This window comes from Anser brachyrhynchus (genome assembly GCF_964034855.1).
Source record: "Anser brachyrhynchus genome assembly, chromosome: 15".
NCBI lineage: Eukaryota > Metazoa > Chordata > Aves > Anseriformes > Anatidae > Anser > Anser brachyrhynchus.
The window spans coordinates 5,986,706-6,008,398 of record NC_137733.1 but is presented as its reverse complement, the minus strand read 5'-3'; the positions used below and the strand labels follow the sequence as shown (position 1 = coordinate 6,008,398).

The following is a 21,693-nucleotide window of genomic DNA, read 5'->3' as shown; positions in this document are numbered from 1 at the left end:
CGCGCCCGCCTCCCCCTGCCCCACGAGCGGCGCCCTCCGCGCCTCGCCCCCTGCCGGGACCCCCGGGCCGAGGCCGGTGGCGGGGGAGGGCGGCGGGGCCGCTGTCGGGAGGGGAGGGGCCGCGCGGGCGCCGTGGGCCGCGTTGCCATGGCGACGGGCGGGCGGGGGCGGGGTTGCGCGGGCGTCGCCGCCCCGGCGCCATCTTGGCCGCTGTGGGCCCGGGGCCGCCCCGCTTGCCACCGGTCCCCCCGGCACCGTGTGGAGGCGCCGCGGGCAGGGATCGGCTCGGGCCGGTTCTCCATCGGGCCCCGTGCCCACGAGCGCCGCCCCGCCTCGCGTTTCCAGCCGCCGGCTGCGGTCGCGCCCCGAACGGCGGGCGGCCGAGGCGGGCGTGACAGAAAATGTCGGCTGTGGTGGCGCGGGGAGCTCGGGGGGTGCTTCCTCAGGCGGCCGCGGCTCTGCAGGAGGCACAAGTTGTGTTAGGTCTGGCCACGGCTGTTCTACCATACAGCAGGGCTGGTGCCCTGGGAGGACGCTGTATGCGACAACTGAGAAGCTGGGTCCAGAGCCCTTAATTTTGGGAAAGCCGCCGTCTGTCCGCAGGGAGCCGCAGCGGGCAGCTTGATTTTAGCCCCGTCCTCTTAGCGAGCTCCTGCTCGCTGTCCGAACGTGGTACTCCAGCCTTGGTGACTTCTCTCACAGTACATAAATCAGATCCAAGCGTAGGCTTACAAACACTGGAGCCGCTGTATGTGAGTGGCACATAAAATAGTTGCAATGGCCTTCCTTGAGCTGTAAACTTGCCAGGGCACAAGATGGGTTTCAGGTAATGTTCAGAGGAGTTGTCAGTCCATGCCAATGCAAATATCAGTCTAATCCTCTGGACAGTTCTCTGCTGAGCAACATACAGTCACAGACCTCTTAACCTTTCTCGCCAAACAGTACTGATTTATTCCTGCTTTTGATTCCCCAGGAAGCCGTGCAATTTTGGCATAAAAACTTAAAAAGCAAAGATTTTCCATGAGGATTAATTATTCAACTTGCTAGCACAGCAGTAGTCCCTACTGTGTTGTCTCAATTCCTCTTGTACATCAAGGAAAACGCAAGGAAGGAAACTGCTTTAAAAATCCTGTAAGAGGTCAAAATCCAAGAGCGTGCCTGTTCTCAACTATTTTTGTACAAATGCAGTGACAAAAAGCAAGCGTAAATCATTTTATCTATTGTTTGATCAGTGAGGAGGGGAACATGAGGAGAAACAGGAAAAAGGAGTAAAGACCAGCTGAGAGCAGAGGTGTCAGTCTTGTCTTCCCTCTCAATGCAGGCAGTGAGAACAGGCTTTCCTAAGAACACAATGACAAGCCAGTCCAGCTAACGATCCTGGAAATCCGTTATAAATGAGGGGCTAAAACGGCCTTGGTGAGGCCCCAGTTATGCATGTGTACGGGGAGTGGGGCAGAAAGCTCTGAGCCCGGTGAGCTCAGGTGGGAAGGAGCGACTCCAAGAACACAGATCTTAGTGTTCACTGCTGACCGTGAAAACCCTGGGAGTGCTGAGAATTATGCTGACCCTGAATGCACATGCTTTGTTCTTGCTCTGTTCTGATGTTCCCTTGCTTTCTTTCCTGAGGTGTACTTAAGTTCATCTTTCATTTGATTGAAGGGAAGCTGTTCTAATGGCCTCAGAAGGGCAAAGTGAGGATACAGAGCATCCACCTGAGCCTCCTACAGTCCCTGCTCAGAGTAACAGAGCCTTTCAGTGGGGAGCTATACTTGCTGCAGTGAAAGATCAGCTCCCATCTCTGGACTCTGACACTTCCACAGTAAGCACTGGAACCTGCCTATCTTCCTCACTGTCTGTTAGAAAAAAATCTCAAAATCAAGGTCATCTTTGCCAGCCATTTTTGAATAGCTAGTATGTTATCCTTGGTGGTGTACTTGTTCATTCTGAGTATCGTTACGGTGTGCATTAACCCACAGCGTTACCTCTAATTGTTGGTGTAATTGCTATCTTGTCTCATTGTGTTCTTTGGAACCTCAAAGTGGGACTGATTTCTCCAGATGCTCATATTGCTAGGTTGGGAAGAGGTGGGTAGTGGACACCTTGCAGAATGACCGCACATTTCTGCTTAGTTTGTTCAGTCAAAAATACAAGAGGAAAGAATCATACAACTGGTCCGAGATGAAATGCTAAGGTTTTATCCTTGAGAGTATTGTGCTCCTCATTCTGATAATGTACTGGCCAGACAGTAGGCCCATACAGAAAGTTTTTCTGTGTATGAGGATCACAGGAAAGTCGTACTCCTGAAGCCTTTGTGGTCCACTGGAAGAAGCATTTGTCTGATATTTGATTTCTGGATTCTACTTTTTTCCTTGCCTGTAATTCTCACAAAGCCACATTGATTTCTGTTCTTCAGTTCTACCTGCAAAGAAGCATAATGCCACTACTGTTTTAACATAAAGCATGAGATTCATAGATATTGTGCAGTATTCTTCACCGTTACATGTTTATTACTTGCTGGGTCTTAATGTCTGGGACAGGCTGCCTACGGGCAGCTTAAGATCTCAGTTCACAGGACAGCCTGGTGGAAATAGAAGTGCCTGCCTCTCTAGTTCAAGATGCTGGTTCTGGCATTGACTTTTCTGAGGTGATAGTGTGTCTCAAGACTTGATTAGTAGTGGCCTTTTGCCCAAATCAAAATATTTTGTTAATTGTCAAGCAGGTAACTGTGAAAAAATGGTTTTGCACTCTTCAGGAAATTTATTTGGGAGTTTATTCCAACTTAGCATGCCCCTTAATGACACAAAGGGAGTCTTGTGAGCCGTGAAGGAGTCAGAAGTGCCTTCATGGGCTATTTATTGCCAGTTAATAATCGGTTATGAGAAGCAGTGTGATGTAGTGGGTAAAGGGTAGGTATAGGTTCCGTGACCTGTTTTCTGCACCTGGCTCTATCAGGAACATACATGTTGGACAAGTTACATGGCCTTACTGTTTCCCAGTTCCTCCCTACCTATATCCTGGGTTAGTTATTTAAAGCAACTGTTGCATTTTCAGATGTGTCTATGCAGTACAGATTAAACATCAACACTCAGGAATGATTTCTAGGCATTCTTGTTCTATAAGTGTGCAATAAAGTTATGGCAGAGAGATACCTTTGTATTTTTGTGCCAAATACTAGTCTATAACTCTAAATCACGTTGACCATTTTTTTACTCATAAAAAGTCTCCAGATTCTTTGTTTCTATCACATGTGGAACAAATTTCCTGCTGAAGGAACTGCTGCAGTCTATTTGGCATTTACATGCTACCCTTAATTTACATTCAAAGGATCTGCTTGTATAATCCCTCTCCTGCTTAATGTAAACCAGTAGCCTGCTGAGCCTGTGGTTTCCCTCCTGCACCTTTGCCCGAGTGGTTTCCACTTGCGGGAAGATGCATTTTTGTGTCTGAGATCTGTAACCTCAGCAGGCTGTGCTCCTGCATCGCAAGTGGCACTGACAAATAGCGTTTTATGCCCTGAAGTACTTTCATTACCTTCATATGCATTTTATTAAGGGGAAAGAAGTTACGTTGCACTTTCGTCTATGTTAGGAAAAATTAATTATGCCGGAGAAAGTTCTCTGAAATGTGACTTACTGAAAATAGACACTTGCAAAACAATGAGACAAGCAGGAAGCCAGGGTCCTAACTGCAGGGAAGCTGCTTATTCTCTCTTTGTTGTCTGTGGGTAAGAATTCATGTCAAACATGCATCTTACGTTCAGAAAAGAGATTTTCAAAACTATTTAAACTCTGTCCCACCAAGTATAGGTAGTGATTTGCATTCTGAACAGTGAATGTCAGAGCCTTGAGTGCAATAATAAGCCTTTATGGCCCTGACCAGCCTCACCTGGAGCTTCCACCCACACCCACTGGCCCAGCAGCTCTATTTGAACTCAGCCCTGGGCCTTTGCTTTCAGTCTGGGCTCTGTTAGAAGAGCATTGGTCTTCAGCTACAGTTCTGCCTTGATCCAAGCTTTGACTTGTGAATTGATTTCTTTACTTGGCCTGAGGCATACATTCTTACTGCAGCATGACCTTATAGCATGGGTTCTTGGCTCCACGTGGCCGCTGCTTCTAGCCTGTCTTGCTTATTCCTCTTAGGTACTGTGGTTCTGACCTCCTAGCTGGTGAGGTACTTACATTTCTGGCTTATCCTCCTTTAGGGAGCAGCTCTGCTCTTGCTGCTTCCTAAGGGGTAAATAAGGCAGTACAAAGAATCATTTAGGATCTTCAGGGCTTGCACACCACTTTAATTACTTTGCTAAGAGGAGTATTAGTTATCATGCTCTGTGGCAATTCAATGTTTTATCTGTTTTTTTTTTTTTTTTTTTTACTACTGTAGCTTGCTCAAATGTTAGTCTATTGTAAGACAGTCTAGGTTGCTGAGTGTCAGGCTATCTAATTGAGGTGTGATTGAGGAGAAAATGTTGGTTTTTGAACTTCAGTCAGGTGGTGATAACATAGAATTTGTGACCACAAAACAAGCATTTAAGTGAAGTTTAATTTTTCATTTAACTTCTCTGTTGACAGTCTGATTGTGAGAGTGATGAGGAGCTTTTTATCTTCCATCGAGAGCATCCCAACTTAATTCCTGACCTGTCAGAAGAATTGCTGGAGTTCTCCCTGGAAGACTCTGACACACAGGTTGTTGGCTGTTGTGAGCAGGTTGTATGACTGTAACCTTCTCTTCTGCTTGTCTCTAGTGTAGACAGCTGCTGTTACCTGACCAATTTGGCTGAATAGTATGATAGAAGAACATAGTCCCCAGTACCTTCTCCCATTGGAAATTAGGTCTTTTTTTCTATATATAGTGACCCTCTTAAGATTTCTCTGCTTGTGTGCTTTCAGACTTTATTTTTGGTCCCATCATTTAGTTTTTATTATTTTCCTTTTACCTTTTTTTAAGACTATGGCACACCTTAGATCCTGGTGATGTGTATCCCATCTTTTCTTTGTTAAAATACCAGCCTTTTCTTTACTTGTGGTCCTGTCTCTCAAGAAATCTTTCAGTCTCTTCTAAATCTAATGAATCTTGTTATGGTTAATGTACATTATGGTGCGTATGGAGCGGGAAGGCACGGTTTGTCATGTGATAACAGGTGCCCAGTTTGTAGTCAGAAAGACCATGCGAGTATTTATGGGTTGGTGGTAACACCGAGTCCTTAAGGCAGACGATGCTGCTCGCTGAGTCTGTGGACTTCTCTATAACAAGCTCAGTACTGGAATGTTACCTGCAGCTCAGCTGAAGCCACAGCACGGCTGTGTGTTAACAGTAGTGCTGTGCAATGGCTTCTAAGTTTTAGACAGTTTGAAATGGTTTCAGCCACCATTTTACGTACCTAGAAAAAGCAGAATTCCTAATGGCAGTGTACTAAGGAGGGTGAGTAGGGAGTTCAGCCCTTGTACCAGTGTTCTGAGATAAAATGATCACATTGCATCTGCACTGATGAAGACTAGGTGTCATAAGAAGCTGGAAGAGGAGCCAGCTGACCTTATTTTGTCCCGGAAGGACTAACTTATTGCGCTGCTTTATCCCCATTCATTTATCTCAGTGTAAGAAGTGGCATATAATGAGCAGATGTAAGGTAAACTAATTTCAAGGGTGCTTAGCACATCCTGAAGCTATAGCCTTTGCAAAGTAAACAGTCTTACTGTTTTCTGTGATGGACGTGGTGTGTGCTGCTACCAGATGGTGTCTGAGTTGGAGTTGCTATCTGCCAGTCACTTTGTTTTGGTTTATTGTCAGCTTCTATAGCTCAGGGAGATGTGACTTTGTGCATGTGTGTATTTTCTCTACCTGTAGCAAGTAAAGGAAACAGGAAGATATCCATGGGAGATCTGGAATGGAGATCTGAAAAGTTTTGGCTTTCAGAAAAAAACAGATGGTGCCCAAGTTAGTGCAAGAGAACATGTACTGGTGATTAAAGATGAGACTTCCAGTCTTGCCAGCCATGCTGAAGAAATTCCAGGCCAAAAGGGAGCTGTTTTTTTTGAAGAACCTCTTGCAGATTCCACAGATGGACTTGAAGAGAAAGAGCTGGGCAGGCAACAGGCCAAGGAAAGAGTGAACTCTTGGCTTAATACAGCATTGTTAGTGAAAGAGCTGGGCAGTAAAAAAGAGAGAAGAAAGCTGATAAAGACAAAGATACTCTCAAAAATATATCTAGAGCCACCACCAGGCCACCCAGAGCTAAATGTCAAGCCTCCTTCCCATGGCATGAGCGACAGTCTAGAAAGAAGTGTTAAGGAAGAAACTTCTACAGATGGCCACCTTCAAGAACAAACCCATCTGTCCTCGCAGGTGAGCGGCCCAAACAAGTGGTTTCAGAGTGCTGTTCATGGGGTAGAAGGGCTAGGGCATTGGTTGCATAATCCTACTAAAATAGAGAACCAAAATGCTGAATTCTGCACATGCCACAGCATTTTTCTTTGCTGTTGTCCTGAATTTGAGTTTTGTTGGGTTGTATGCTATACAAACTGCTAAGAAGCTTCTCTTTGTCTTGTGGAGCTGCCCTTGACAGTCTGTAATGGTAGCAAAAGTCACTGATCAGCGGCATGGTTTGAGCTCTCATTCAGGAGCACCAGCCACTGCAGCTGTCCCTGGGAAGGCAAGGGATCTCTTCTGTTTGCAGGCTTTACATTAAAACAGTGAGCTTTCTGGCCTTCCAGTATCTCGTCTCTTCTGCAGCAGTGTGGTAATGCTGGAGGTGAGAAGAGAGCAGTCAGGGTTCCTGAGATCTTCACTCTTAAAAATAAAAAACAAAACCATAACCTTTTGATGTTGGAGCTCTGCTAGTACAGGTAAAAGGTGACAGTGCTTACCTTTCTTTCTGCATTGTGCTGAATCATTTAATCATGTAGTTATTGGAGGGTTTTTTATTTTTTCAAGTGGTTCTAGATTTAATTCCCACCTCACTTAGCGCAAGTCAGTTGCTCTGTTACTTGGAGAGGCATGGTTTTGCCTTCAGAACCTGTTTGATATCACTGACATCAGTGAACTGAAGCCTGATGCTTTTGAGTGTGTTCTGAGGCCAGGCTCAGTGTATTCGCACTTCACAACAGTGAGGGCAAAGCTGTATCCTTTGCATGCGTGGTGTATATGTTTAGATTTGAAATCTGATTGCTACTTCCCAGCTCAGCAAGGTACCTCAATTTGTCAATTAAAATTGTTAAAACTAATACGTTTGGAATCAGAAGAAATTCCATTAGCTCATTTGAGAAATATTTTTTTCTTCCTTAATGAATATTTAAGTCCCTTCCTGTGTTTGAAATTTTAATCCTGTAGATCTTCATTTCTTACTGTTCTGTACCCTTACAATACCTTACGATAGTCTCATTCCTATTAAAGCTCAGGAGGATAAAGACTTACTACTGCAAGTTAGATGATAATTTGGTCTTTTTATTATAGTAGTTGATATTCAAGCAGTATTGTTGAAAAAATTGAGTATCAGTTGCATCACAGCACAAAAGCACGTGCGGTCTCTCCCTCCAGGCTGTCTGATAAAAACAACACCTGTACTGAACCATGATGTGGTTCTCTTGGTAGTGAGCTCGGCTGTCAGTCACTCTTCCAGACCAATACATCTCAATGTTGTTGTTGAACCAAGATTAGCTTATGGCGATGCAAGAGACTTAAGCCTGTGGCTATCATCAGCCTTCAACATTGCATCAGCTGTGGCCTGTAATATTAGAATAGATCTGATCATGGTTCAGCTATGCGTGAAGATTTATTGCTCTGGAAAGAGTGAGAATCGACTCTTGATAGGGAGGGGCAAATGACCGAGGTTTTCACAGGGTGAAGCTGTTTTCAAGACTGGTTCTGCTCTTCTAAAGTCCATAAAAAGACACACAAAACACCAGTTAATTGTAGTTGTGACATAAAAAGAAATTGGCTGTCTATTATGACAATTAAAAAAATATAAATACTTTTAAGTTCTGGTGCTTCAGACCAGATTGGCATATCTTATTTTAAATGAAACTTTACATTAAATATTCAGAGGGGAAAGCAGACAGTGTCTGAAATGCCTGGGAGCCTTTGTCATCACAGACTGGTTCTCAAACCTACATGAGCGGTGTGCACAGTGAGCATATCTTCAGCCAGTGTACGTGTGATTTGCGCTAACAAAATCGATGATCCCGTCTTCAGTTTGGGATAAACAGCTGTGAGATCCCAGCTGATGCTCACTGGCCTTGTGTCAGACCATCCTTTAGCCTGTTTCACTATCTACAGTTGTTTTCTATAGTCTGTATCAAAGGCATTCATGATTCTCAGAGAAGAAGCCTCAATGGATGTGGATGAGGCAGCTGAATAGAAGCAGTATCCAAAGAGATAAATACATCCTGTTCTTTACGGCACTTCTTTGTGGATCTGTGTAACAAAGCAAGTTAGGGGGAGTGTCAGGGACCTCATCTTTCTAAGATGGTTGAAAGGGAGAGGAAAATAGTACTTGGAGGGGTGGACAGAGGACTGTCTCTTTGTTGGTCATGCCAATTGTTGAGGCTCGTGCTTAAGCAGCTGTATCCAGAGTGACTGGTTCATCTACTAGCAGGTGACAGTGGGGCAGCGCTGGGGATAAGTAAGGTGAAATTCTGTGTTACATCTGTGTTTATGTATGGCAGAAGAATGAGAGGAAGTTACCACAAAGTGTGCAAGTCAAAGGAACTCTTATTTAGTAGCAATCTTTTGGTGGTGAATTTTCCATCACAGTTTGGTTCGCTTCTTTCAGAATACTGAGAAATGGGATCTAGACAAGATTCTTGAGGAGCAGAAGCAGCAGAAAGATAGCACTCATGCAGAATTTGCCGTCTCCTCAGCAGATCATGGTAATACTGCTAAATTAGTACCAATTTCGCTGAAAACATGTAAAAATAAAGAAAACTCAGCTTCATATGTTCAAGTCATTCCTGCAGCATCTTCTTGAATGTTGAGATCGTGGTAGCCTTTTGAATGCCTCTTTAAAACATTATTTTTTAACTAATTAGCTTTCCTTAAGATTCTGTCTTGCTTTTGTAGCTTGCAAAAAATGCTTTGTAGCCTCTCATAGCCTAAGAGTGAATCAGAGGCAAGACAGATAAAGGTTTGGAGTGAATTTAGTCAGAGGCAGACATCAATAGTATTTTTTTTATCCCTCCTGTTCTGACAGGCTGTAGAGAAAGGTGTGCTGTTACAATGGGGAAAGGGTCTTCTGCCACTGGATCACCCAATATACCACAAATGGTGATTTTTGTTGTTGTCGTCTCATAGAGACCTTCAGGTGTAGATCTGAACATCAGCTCATGGAAAAACTAGGAGAGCTGTGTGGCAGGCAGTCCAGGACAACGTCTCCATGCCGCAGGAGGCCATCAACCAAGATCTCCTTTCAAGAAGAGCAAGAGAATAAGAAGTAGGTCCTTTACTCCAATTTTTATGTACAGCAGGTAGTTGCAATTGGTGGTAGAGATGCTTGGAAACTCATGGTGTTCTCTAGGTGCTTTTCTCTGTAACCTCTGCAGAAAGCTTGTGTTGTTGTTGGAATATGTTGTAGTGGCGTTAAAAGACAAAGACTCAGTCATTCGTGTACATTTAATAATTAACAGGCAGTATCCTGCCACCTGAGCCTTCTCTACCAGTTCTGTTTAGATCTTGCCAGACTTGAGATGAATGGGAAAGGAAGGGAAGCAAGGCTGAGCAAATGATCATGGCCATGGTTTTTTGTCATGTAGGTTAATTTTAAGGCTTGCAGTGTCTCTTACTGGTCCTGATTTAGCTAAAATACTAATTTAAATACTAATGTCGCTAAAAGTCTCCTTGCTGACAGCAGGAAGAGCCACGAAGATTACTTTTATTTTGTATGCTCTGAAGGATAAAATGGACTTGTTGAAGGAGGCAGAGAGGAAAAAGGGGCCTGTTCTTGCTGATTGACACTGGGATCTTGTAAGTTACTTGGTACAGTAACTGCCTGTCAATTGACAACATCAGTTGTCAATTTGACTACATCAGTTTTTAAGAACTAAATATCCCTCATTATGCTGCCTGTGACCTGTGTTCCTGGTGGGGAGCTGAATCTTTCAGTTGATCTCTGGAAGGTGGTGGATAGGAGGCAAAAGTAGAGTTTGAATTGGTGCGGTGGCCAAGCACAAAGCTTCTTTCACAGTCCAGTTTCAATCATAACCTGTGCCCTGCAGGATTTCTCCTCTGGATAAGGGAGAGGAAGTGTTAAAACAATGTTTTCTGTACTTAGGGATGTTGCTTTCCTATCATCTTCACCAAGTTCTCCGAGGACGGACACGATGAGATTACCGTGCCCGCCAGAGCCTCAAACTGTGTACATTGATTTAAGAGATGCTAAACCACAGAAGTCAGTAACACTCCATGATGAGAACCAAAGGTAAATTCTGGCTTTACTGTTAGAAGTCAATAACAAAGTGGGAAGTTGGAAGGAACCTTCTCTCTGCATCTCATACTTGTGAAATAAGCTTTTAAAGTTTTCTCTTCTTGCATGCCTCTGTGACCTTAATAGGAAGGCATAGCCCATAGCTGAGCATGAAAGTATTTTGAGGAGAGGCTAACTTGTCTCAGAACATGTAAAGGTGCAGGGATGCAGGCAGCACAGAAGGGACATGCAAATCATCCCTGGAATAACATTTAGAAAGCTTCCTATCTATGAAGGAGTGGGCAGTGATTGCAAAGCAATGCTTGCAGCTGTCTGTTGGAATTGGGCTAGTATTTGACAGCACTGTGTATGAAATGGACTTCCTTGACTACATTCCTGGCAAGCAACTGTAGATGATGATTTCTCAGCCTGCCGTGTGATAAGAGGGCTCTATATAGTCTATAGGAGGCCCGGTTCTTCTCAGTCTGCAACAGATTCTGGCAGATGTGTCCTTTCTTCAGAACTAACGGTGTCTTGCTTCCTTCTCAAGATGCATACTTACTGCAGCAAGAGACTGAAGAAAACAGCACAAGAAACCTTGTTAATAAACAGCAGAGTGCAACCAACACATTGTGATCTAGAATTGCTTGAGTGTTGTTTGCTTCTTTTTGCCTTGCTGGAGTAGTAGTGTGAAGAGCTATCCATAAGACCTAGAGATCTGCCCTAGAAGTGTCTCCTGATTTTCCTAATAGCTCTAAATTTGCATCTTAGAATTGACTGAAATCTAACACACAGTTTGAACGAAGTTAAGTAACACTATCTAATTAATTTCATAGTGCAGGCGACAGCTCCACTGAAGAAGAAGAGACTGTGACAATTAAGGACCAAACAGAAAGGAGAATGTAAGATTCTTTACCTTGACCCTAATTCAAGTGTTACGAAATTAAAATAATTCCCCTAAGAGTGATTAGAGCGAGAGCTCACGTACTGAAATATCTCCATTCCTGGTTTTCACAGCAAAAGCGCCCAACCTAATAACAAAAGCGTTTCAGTCTGGACCCAGATCTCTGTTGCATGGTAAAGATATTGAAGTTAGAAACTGATTGGTGTGAGATGGTATAGCACCATGCTACTTTACAGCTGTGTGGCAGTGGCATAAAAGACAGAGTAGACATGACTTTTTCTCCAGACACGTTTAAGTGACATGAGAACTGCTTTTAAATGACTTGGAAGCAAACTTTGAAAATGTTACAGCAAATTGACTCAGACAAGCCTTTATTTTTAGCAGTAATAAAATAGGCTAGAATGCATGTTGACTTAAAGGGAATATTGAATACATTATGTGGGCACAGATGCTCACATTTCTCCTTAATTGTTTAGGGGTGTGTGTGTGTATATATATAGTCATGGAATCCTAAACCGGAGATTCTTCAATAGGCACAGATGCTAGCCTTTTCCTGTTACTAAACTTAGGGTTTGATTCATACCCATAGGTTTTTAGACATCCATTTAATGTGAAACAGGTATGTCAAGTTTTAAACATCTTACTGTATTTATCTTCTGTATTATATTTAGAAACCTGATGCATGTAAGTTCACATTACAGCAGTACAGAGGACAGGCAGAACACTTCGTATTGTTGTGCCAGCCAATTACTCTTATTCTTTTTTTAATAGTCTAAAAGAATAAATGACTTGGCAAGGAACAGAGCTGAATACTCAGCGTAACTTATGACATCTAATCCAAAACCATCAGAAAATGGGGATGAGATGATGCTTGGGGAACTCTCGCTGTCACTGAGGCAAATGCAGAAGTTGCATCAGTGTAAATCTGGTGTGATGGAGAACAGAGCTTAGCTGAGTGGGTTTTGATTTGTTTTAATGGTGTTAAAGTAAATACACAAAAGAAACATGGCAAACATTATTCAGTTCTGTTTCTAAATAAGAAAGCCTCATGGTCTCAGTAGTGCAAGATCCTGACCTCATTTGCATGGGTTCAGTGCCATTTTCACTTTTACCTGGATGGAGTTTTTAATAGGGCTATGTATGCCGTAGCACAATATACCTACATGTTAAGGCCTTGGATGGATAATCTTATAGTCTTAAGATCTCCAGGCACTTAGTTAGCATGGAAAATACACTGTTGGTTTATTGCCAGAGTGGTCAGATAGTTCAGAGCCAGTATCACAGCTGTCAATGTAAATGTTGATCTGGTGGTTCTGGATTGGTTGATGTGATGGCAGAAGTGAGATCCTTACGGAGGAAGAATACGCTCCATCTGGATTTTCTTTGTTCCAAGAAGCACGTTTAGTTTGGATTAGTAGAGCGCTATGATGCTATGTATTCAAACACCACCTAACTGCAACATCAATATCTAACTGGAGCAATCTGTCACTTAGTCCATGTACTGTTCAGCTACTACTAAAACAAGGTATATTTGCTACAGATGACAGTTTTCCTGTAGCAGATAACCTGGGAGTCTCATCACTGAATGGAATTGCAAGACAAAATAACCATATCTGCTTACGATGTCACGAGAGGACATTTCACAGCAGAATACAATCAAAATATTGTACTACTGACAAGACAGCAGTCACAATAACTTGGTGGAGGCATAGGTGAAACGAAGCTAAACACTCAAAAGTCCTAAGAGTTACCAGAACTCTTCCTCTATGTATTTGAGTCCCAGTACCCATATCCAAAGAGGACAAAAATCTGCAGACCTGATTTCCATGCCAACATCACACTTATTCAGGGCTCTTCTAGTAGTTAGTTGTCTCTTCTGCCCGAAATCCAGAAGAGGTAAGAAATTTCCAGTAAGATCGGATTCACATTCTGTCACTGTGGTGTTTGTGTTACCTGTATGCTGGTGCTGCTTTTATCGACAGCTATTAATCTGTGTAGATGTCCAGTCTTTGTTTTGAGCTGTTACTCATGAGAAGTTGTTCAGAGCATAAATTTATTCATGTAATGTTCTATCTTGATTAAATCATTTTTTTTATTCTTCTGCAGGAGGAATTGCTCAGGGAAAAGCTTGCTACTGCAACAACTCCGTACAGCCCGTAAAGAAGCCTCAGAGCTTCTTCATGACGCAGCTACCCCAGCTGAAGGACTCAGAGGCACAAAACAAGATCCAGAAAGTCTGGAAGAGATGGGTGCCTTTAAACTCAGTCAAAAACAATATAGTAAATTGAGACAAGAAACGAACGAGGTGATTTCTAGGAAATTGAGACTGCAACCAGAGAATAGAAATGCCCCCTTGTCAAGCCAGGGGAGCAATGGAGCTGACATAGAAAGAAAAAGCCAAGTGGAAGCTGAGAACGTTCAACATTCAGGAAACGTTCTGGAGTCTCCTCTACCCACAACAGAATTGCCGAGGTATCGCACAAGAAAAGTCACCAGTGGTTTTGATTAGGGTTTATCTAATTCTGTAAGATTAAAGAACATGGCTTATCTGGTATGTAAGTTGGAGCAAAAGGATGTCTGGTTCTCTTACCTAGAAAGATGGCCAAACTTGGCAGCTGTTGCTTAACATTTTAGAGGCTGCCAGACTTAGTAGATCAGAGAATTGGCCTAGGATTAGACATGGCTTACTGTGGCACTTCTGACATAGTAAATTTAGACATTTTCTTTAGTCTGGATTATAGGTAGGAGGGTAACAGTATTGATCGCCTGTATGAAGAACAAAGCTGAGATTTACTATGCATAGTATCATAGAAAATAAGTCAGGAAGGGTCTGTTTTCCTGTACCAATATTGGGAGAGTTATAATCTAATCCTTTCCTGTATCTTTTTTTTATTTCCCCTGAACAAAGCAATTCTCACTCTGTCATCAAGAAAAGAGCAAGAGCTCAGTGGGGCAAAGTATAACCATGAGGAGCTGTTCTTACCACAGGAGTTCCCTGGAAAGATAGAAGAGAGAAATAACAATGGTAACAATTGAGGAAATCGGAGAGTTTTCTCCAGTTACTTGGGCTTCTGCCTCCTTAGGCTTAATGAAGTGTATTCTGCATAGGATCTAACTTTAAAAGTGAAATCAGGTGGGCACCTTGTGCACCTGCTCAGCTATTTGGGAGATCTCCATTATACTGACTTACCAAAAGCTATATTCTGCCTGCTATTTTCAGGGTGAAATTTAACATTTTGACTTTGACATATGAGCCCTTCGAAAAAAACGAGAATCTGCCTGCTCCACAGACTTACTTTTTCAGTTGTCTACCCCATCACTTAAACACTTCAGTTGGCATGTACTAGTTTTAAATGGCAGATGGTTGGTTGTGGGTTATTCCTCCAAGAAGCTCCTGATACTAAAGCTCACTGCTTCCATCGCTTCCATCAGTTCTATAAAAACTCCATTTTGTCTACCTGTTAGTCTGCTGCATAGATGGTAGACTGTAGCTTGGAAAGAATCTGGGTTTTTGTTGTTGCTGAGTAATAGCTCACATTGATTTTAACATATTTCAGTTTTCTTTCTTGCTATTCTAATTGTTGAGTCACCTGGGGCTTGAAGGATTGTGAAGAAATTGAACTTCATCTGCCATTTCCACAGCAAACATGAAATCTTGCTCAAAATATAGAAAGATGGAAGGTCTTGCTTCAGGGGAAACTTGCCACTCCTATAGCAGATAGGAAAGGAAATGGCTGGAAGGCTGAGTATTTTGGTGTGGAGAAAGGGAATGAAATCTCAAACAAGCTTCTGCTAAATGGCATGTTTTGGTCTCCAAACAGATTGTCACCGCTTATCAGAAGTTTGAGATCTGCTCCTCTTCTTTGTTATTTCAGAGAGAGATGATTTCACCCAATGACAAGTTCCTGTGTCCCCCACAAACACCATAAGCGCTTTCTAAATCTATTTTAGCCTTTCACGTCATGATCCACCCTCAAGTGTATGGTATAAACATAAGAATAAGAAATGCAAACAGATGAACAAGGATGTCTTTTCTACAGAGTAAAAAGTTAAAGCAAAAAAGAATGTGTATATTTTTCAGGACAGAAGAAAGTAAGATAGAACTATCTCAAAAGGAAGAACAGATGAAAGAGAAACACAGGAGACACAGATTCCAGGAGCAGCTGGAGAGATTGCAGCCTCATCAGTCAGTTACTGGAAAGCAGCCCATGGCAGAGAAAACACCGGTTTTGTTCCACATGGTTAGTAGTTCAGCACAGGACTGTCCATTTTGGAATGGCTTCCTGGCCAAACGTGGAAGTGGTTGTAGAAGAAAAGTCATTTTCATTGCATCATTTTAAATCTGTTTGCTGTGGAGCAGTATAACCTGGATAGATGAGCAGTCCTACAGCTCTTCTCCCACGTTACCTATGTTTTTCTCTACTTCCCTGTAAGGGGAGTGTTCCCTGTACAGCTGCCCACCAGACTTGATGTATGGGGTCATGACAGGAATCCTAACTTGAAGTTGGAGGGCTCAGTGTCACTTACTTCCCTGGAGCCAGACCTTTTTTTAATAACTTTAGGAAAAGTGAAACATTTTCACTGTTGTACTTCTAAAGCAAAGCCTACTCTGAGTCCTGTCTGGTTGTTTGCCCCTAGAAATTGTTTCAGTTTTGTGGGTGTGTGTGAATAAGCAGTTGTTGAGGATTGTGATTTTAATAATAGATCTTGCTTTTGGCTGAAGCTCTGATTATGGGAGCATGAAATTAATCCAGATTTTTCCCCAAACCTAAAGTAAGGCTCAGAGGACAGGGTAGTTTTCCCTTCTGAGATGATTTGTGTATGTAGTCCTAATTCATCCTTCATCCTTGCACTGATTTCAGTGGGTGCAACACCAGCTGATAAGGTAAGAGGAGATAAGAAACTCTAGAACTTGTCTGTGATTACTTTGTGATGATTTTTCTGGGCCAGTAGCAATAACAAAGCTCTCTTGTCTATACAAAAGGTGGTAGACCTTACAGCCCTAGCCTCGGGAATGGACCATTTGGGTGTGCTTGTTTTGTAATGAATTGAATGCCATATTTCTGCAGATTAAAAGCTCATTTTTCCCACATTGGATTAATCACTGTCAAGAAGTAGAGGACTAACAAACTGACGAGTGAATTTCCCCTCTATCAGCCTGCTTTGGAATAGACTGCACAGAGCTGTTCCCTTAGCTCCTTCAGTCCCTGGTGTAAAGGTTGTGAATCTAGTCTTCAGACTTGCTTCTTTCTCAGTCTGCCAGGAGGTGCTACCAGATTCCAGTTAGGCCTTATTAAAATGCAGACACTTTCTCATCAGAAATATACTTGAGCTTTGCTAACTCATTCCGTGCAGTGCACTAAGTGATTGCTGGATTGTGTTGTATCCTGGTCATTTCCCATATTTGCTGCACGGAAGCCAGTGTAATGAAGATGAAGGCCTGGTAATGTGGTTTCTCTCAAGCACAGCTCAAGATATATCTGCACTGTAGGTCCTGCTGTCACCGAATCACCGTGTAAATACACCCGTAGTCACGTTACTGCCAGCTAGCCAATGTGGTGTGGTCATTGGCATAAGCTAACCAGCTCAGAATTTGCTCAAGTTCTGGGGCCTGTAGAAACTAGCTGGCAGCTGGGGTAACTGGTACCTAAACTAACTGACAGGCTGCTTGGGGGAAACCTGCCCAAACTTACAAGGCACTGTTGATAGTAACAAAATCAGTGTAACCCATAATCTTTTATTACCACTTCTTCGTACTGCAGCTTTGCTCTTAGTTCTTCAGAAATACTCATTATTAAAATTAAGAATGAAAAATGGATCAGCATCATCCATCAAATACAAGCCATTTATAAGATTACTTGAAATTCATTCTGACAGCACCAGCTTTTGTCTTTGAATTAGAACGGGTTTTCTCTCCTTTCTTTTTTCTTCTGCACATAGGAAGGCAGAAAAACTTGAATGTTTTGATGTTTAAAACTAAAGGAGTGTAATTTGGCAGCTGTGTCGCTCAGTGAAACTATCTAATATCTATATATAAACATGTATATTCAAAGAACAAACCACAATGTTTGACAGAGTAGAATACTTTGAAACTTGTTTTCAAAGTCCTTTGTTTTGGCAATGATAGGTGTCGAGATCTGGAACACTTGTCATGGTTTCCAGAATTCCTCTGACCATTTTTAATGTATATAAATAATTGAATTGAATAATAATCAGAGGGGAAGTTTAGAAACTCTGTAGTTACTGTAGCTGATGTGCTTGGAAAGAATTGTAAAAATTTTAAAAGCTGCATTATAGTTACATTAGAGTTCTTGTCTAAAATTTGAAAGCAGTGAAATTCAGATTTAATATTAGTGTCTCTTTCTTAACCTAGTTCAGTCAAATTCTGTACTCAGCTTCGCTCTGTGGGATGCACTAATATAAATGAGAATCAGGTTTGGGAAGAACACTTGCAAAACTGCACAGGTAACTTAAGATGCTGAGAACTAACTTTCAGAGGTATTTCAGCATCTAAAAAAAGGGCTGATATCCAATGGTATTTTCCAGACAAGCAAGTACCAAGTTCCCATGGAAATCAGTGGGCTCATTCTACGAATTCTGCCTGTCATTTGGATTCCTAGACACGTGGGGTACTTTTTGCAATCTGAACCAACTCTTATTTTCAAAAATGCATGGAAGAGCCTGATTTCTCCCGCCTTCACCCCTCTGTTCACCTCTACTACCCAAACTTTCAGTGAAACTTAAGACTGGCCAGATAAGTAGATTTCTCCCCAAAACAGGCCCCTTAGTCACATTTTAACCTTTGGATCTAGTTCAGAACTGATTTAAGCATCTGCAGCTCTGCTGAAAGCCAGCTGAGTGGTGATGTAATCCATGTTGTAAGGTCAGGTTGAATTAATAGCTTAAAGTAACGTGCAGATTTTGTTTCAGTATTTGAGCAGAGCATTATTGACAAGGGAGATGGAGAAGGAATGCTGTACAGCATGTAAAACAGTTAAATGAAAGATGTAAAATGAAATGGGTTTGACCCGTCACTTAATTGATGTTGTCTGGTATGATAGAGTGACTTAGTACTGATGTTTATTTCTGTATTACATTGACATTAGATCCAGATAATAGTTGCTACTTTTGCTGGGCTCGCAACTGATTTTTGTGTCAAGGAGCAGCACAAGCTACTGTGTAAAGGAAGACAAGACAAGAGCTAAAGGTGCCGGCAAGGCAGGCAGGGGCAGAGACCTCACCAGCAAGGAGTGCAGTCCCACAGTGCCCAGGCAAGAAAAGCAGAGCAGGTCCAGTGAGGGTAACCAGTTGCCAAGTCTCTGGTGGTGAGTTAGGTCCAAGGTCAAGGTGAGAAAGTCAAGGCAGGGTCAGGATAGGGTCCAGTGACGGTAAACTGGGTCAGCCAGCAGGCAGCGATTATGCAGTAAGTTTGTAGTGATGAAGCATGTGGCCAGGTGCAGGTATAGCTGCAGTGTGGCTTGGTCAAGGACCAAGGGCAAGTGTCTCAGCTTAAATGCAGCTGCCAAGCAAAGGGGCAAGAGGCTTCACACAGCTTTTTTTCACGTCAGCAGCATGTGAAGTTACACAGCTGTGCTGTGTCAGAATTGGCCTCGAACCCAGGCAGCTAAACCACTGCAGGGGGTGGTGTTCATGGCCCTGATACTTTACATCCAGATACTTTACATCCTGCTATGGATTTAATTTAACAGACAGCAAATGTCAGTTAGCTTTATGAAACTTTTATTATTAGGACACAAAGGTTGTTTTCCAATGGGGCTTCAGCTTGATTCTTTGTTTACCTTTATTGCTTTATCATGATATGGCAGAACAAGATAGTGCAGTTTGAAAGCTATTAGGAACCACCTTGTTACCAGTACCTTTTAAACACTGTTTTATCTACCTTGTACAGTCAAACTGTTTGGAAAATGAATGCATTGACTCATACTGAGACATCTAATTTTTCTTGGCTACACATTCACTTTGGCTAACCTTGTGCTAGTAATTATATTACTATGATCATCGTCTTATTGCAGCTTAGCTTTACAGCTGGCTTACTAAACAAAAACAGTCGGGCATGCAACCGAGTCATTCTAGCTTAACAAATATATTATGCAGACAATTGCTTTCCAACCTGCAGACATAAGACTCTATAACCTTTCTGTTAAAACTGGCAGGGTTGTGGTTTTTTATATTAATATATCCTTGATTCAGCTCACTGATGTCAGGTAAAACTCTTAGACCAGAAGATTTTCTGCTTGCATTCCCATAAAGCTAAACTTAAAGTACTATGGTCAAAACCATCCTTGACCTTTTACTGCCTTACTCTCCTTTGGATCTGATGTGACTTTCACAGGAAAATCTCTGAAAAAATTCCTGGGTCTTAGCAACCGTCAGGAGTGGTGCTGAAGTATTGTATGTTTAGATACTGTGACAGTTACCCTGGGCTAGCACAGTATGACTGAAAGTAGAGGTTGATTTCCAAAATCTCTAGAAATATTTTTAGTTCAATTACTGGTCCTGTGTAGTTTTTTATGTAGAAGATGCCTTGATCTGCACAGTTTTCAGTGAATTGCTTTGATTTTTCACCTGTCGTACTAAAATAGGTGTCTGTGATTTTCATTACTATTGTAGAAGAGTCTTGATCTTTTTAATGCAATAGCGTGACAACACTGGTAATTGCCTTTTTCTTGCATTGTACCTGAGCACAAAGAGTAGCTGAAGGAAATTGACTGCGGGTTCCAGGGTCCCAACCTAACCGTTTACCAGCTGGACTATACTACTTTGGCATCTCACCAACTCAGTTGTATACCTGCTTATGTGAATGTGCTTAGGTGATGTCCTAAGCAATATTTAAAAGTTCTGTTTCTATCACTGTGGAAGAGGCATAAATGAAAAAGAATAAGATTTCTGCAGGTTATGAAATTAAACAGATAAAGCTACGTAATTTCATACACTTGCTTCAGAGCAGGGCCATGCTGACCAAAGAGAAATGAAGGTGAAATTCACATCTCAGTAGAAAGATCATACCAGAACCCGATCCACCAGTTATGAAAGGAATAGTTTTTATGCTGGTTCTGCACGGAAATGCCAGTTTTTCTCCAACAAAGTGGTGCCATATACATATTTGGAGAAATCAAGGAAAACTTATATCTTATTTCAGTTGCAATGATCTTGTCACACAGTAACTGAACTTTGCTATATCTCTGTTACTGAAACTAATCTTGCAATGTTAAATCTCCTTGTGACCAAGTGTTGTTTTCATTTATGCTGGACCACAGCAGCTACTACACTTGCACCTGTGTGAAGGTAACAGAAACCAACATTTAGCCCTTACTATTTTACTATAGCTTAAAACAATTAATTTTAAAAATTGCAAAATATTTCATACTCAACCTTTTTCTGGCATCAGAGCTGAATTTGGCTTGTCCTTCACTCTAGGTCTTCTCACTCTCTTGCTCTGACTCTGTCTGGGGTTGTGGCCAGCAGTGATGTGCCAAACAGCCAGCAGATGGCCCCTGAATTCCTCCCTTTTTGTACAGTGCGGTATTTAATGAGTTCCTGGAGCAAGATTAAAATCTCTTGTACTTAATGAACCTGCTGCCTCAACTCAAGAAAGGCTTAAAAATAAACTAAAGCAATTAGAGATGATGTAGTTAAATTTAGCTTGCAGAAACAGAAGGCCAAGGTTCCTGTTTGTACCACCAGTCCAGCACACAGGATTCAGAATAGCATGGAAGTTCCCAAGAAAATGTTTTTCTATCAAAGGCAACTGTTAGCTGGCACAGGGCCTGTATTTCTGGCCTCCTCTTCATCTTCCCACATGGTACCAGAGTAGGAAAATGGGAGGGATTGTTGGCAGAGTATTTCATGCTTAGGTTGAGTTCAACTGATTTATGGTCCCCTTGGTTGTGGTTAACAAGCTAGAGGAACTGAGGCTGCTACTGCCTCTGCCACGGCCCTGGATGTCACAGATGCATCCTGAGGATTTGCCTTAACAGGCAAAGCAGAGAATCTAGGCCTTAAAAGTCTTTGTCACAAACGACTTCCTTTCTACAAGCATTCTGCTTGCTTGTTCTTTGTGTTCTCAGACTAATAGATGTTACTGGAAGTGTGTGCTTTGGCACGCTTTGGGCACAGATAAATGCAAGTCAGGAACTTTACATCCTGATAACTCTCCCAGTAGTTCTGTGCATGCAGCAAGAGCAGTTAAAAATGACACACTAATCCTGCTTTAATAACCTGTTGTCTGCTTCAGCAGGTTTCTTAGCCACGTTGCTGCATCTGTGCTCAGAACCAGGAGACGCTCATTCTGTACTGAACACAGCAGGACTAACAAAATGCTGTAGAGAACTTCATTTAAATATCCACACAGAGACCCGGTCTGGTTGTTTAGCAGGGG

General features: G+C 42.3%; 1 protein-coding gene across 10 annotated transcripts in view; it reads left to right on the top strand.

Annotated features, from left to right (window-relative positions):
* The first annotated feature begins 23 nt into the window (after positions 1 to 23).
* The window catches only part of DNAAF8 (dynein axonemal assembly factor 8), a 105,388-nt gene continuing 83,718 nt past the window's right edge, over positions 24 to 21,693 (top strand). For 8 of the 10 annotated variants that reach the window (XR_013939619.1, XM_080556369.1, XM_080556368.1 and 5 more), the window contains exons 1-9: positions 205 to 1,819; positions 4,569 to 4,703; positions 5,842 to 6,339; positions 8,765 to 8,861; positions 9,283 to 9,421; positions 10,259 to 10,405; positions 11,227 to 11,292; positions 13,401 to 13,766; positions 15,376 to 15,535. Coding sequence is in view for 9 of the 10 variants with exons in the window: in XM_080556369.1 (XP_080412495.1) it covers positions 1,673 to 1,819; positions 4,569 to 4,703; positions 5,842 to 6,339; positions 8,765 to 8,861; positions 9,283 to 9,421; positions 10,259 to 10,405; positions 11,227 to 11,292; positions 13,401 to 13,766; positions 15,376 to 15,535 (1,755 nt within the window). In the remaining variant the exon portion in view is untranslated. Of the gene's footprint in view, positions 73 to 204; positions 1,820 to 4,568; positions 4,704 to 5,841; positions 6,340 to 8,764; positions 8,862 to 9,282; positions 9,422 to 10,258; positions 10,406 to 11,226; positions 11,293 to 13,400; positions 13,767 to 15,375; positions 15,536 to 21,693 lie in introns of those variants that run through there. The other 2 variants (XM_080556366.1, XM_080556367.1) reach the window with 2 other exon arrangements.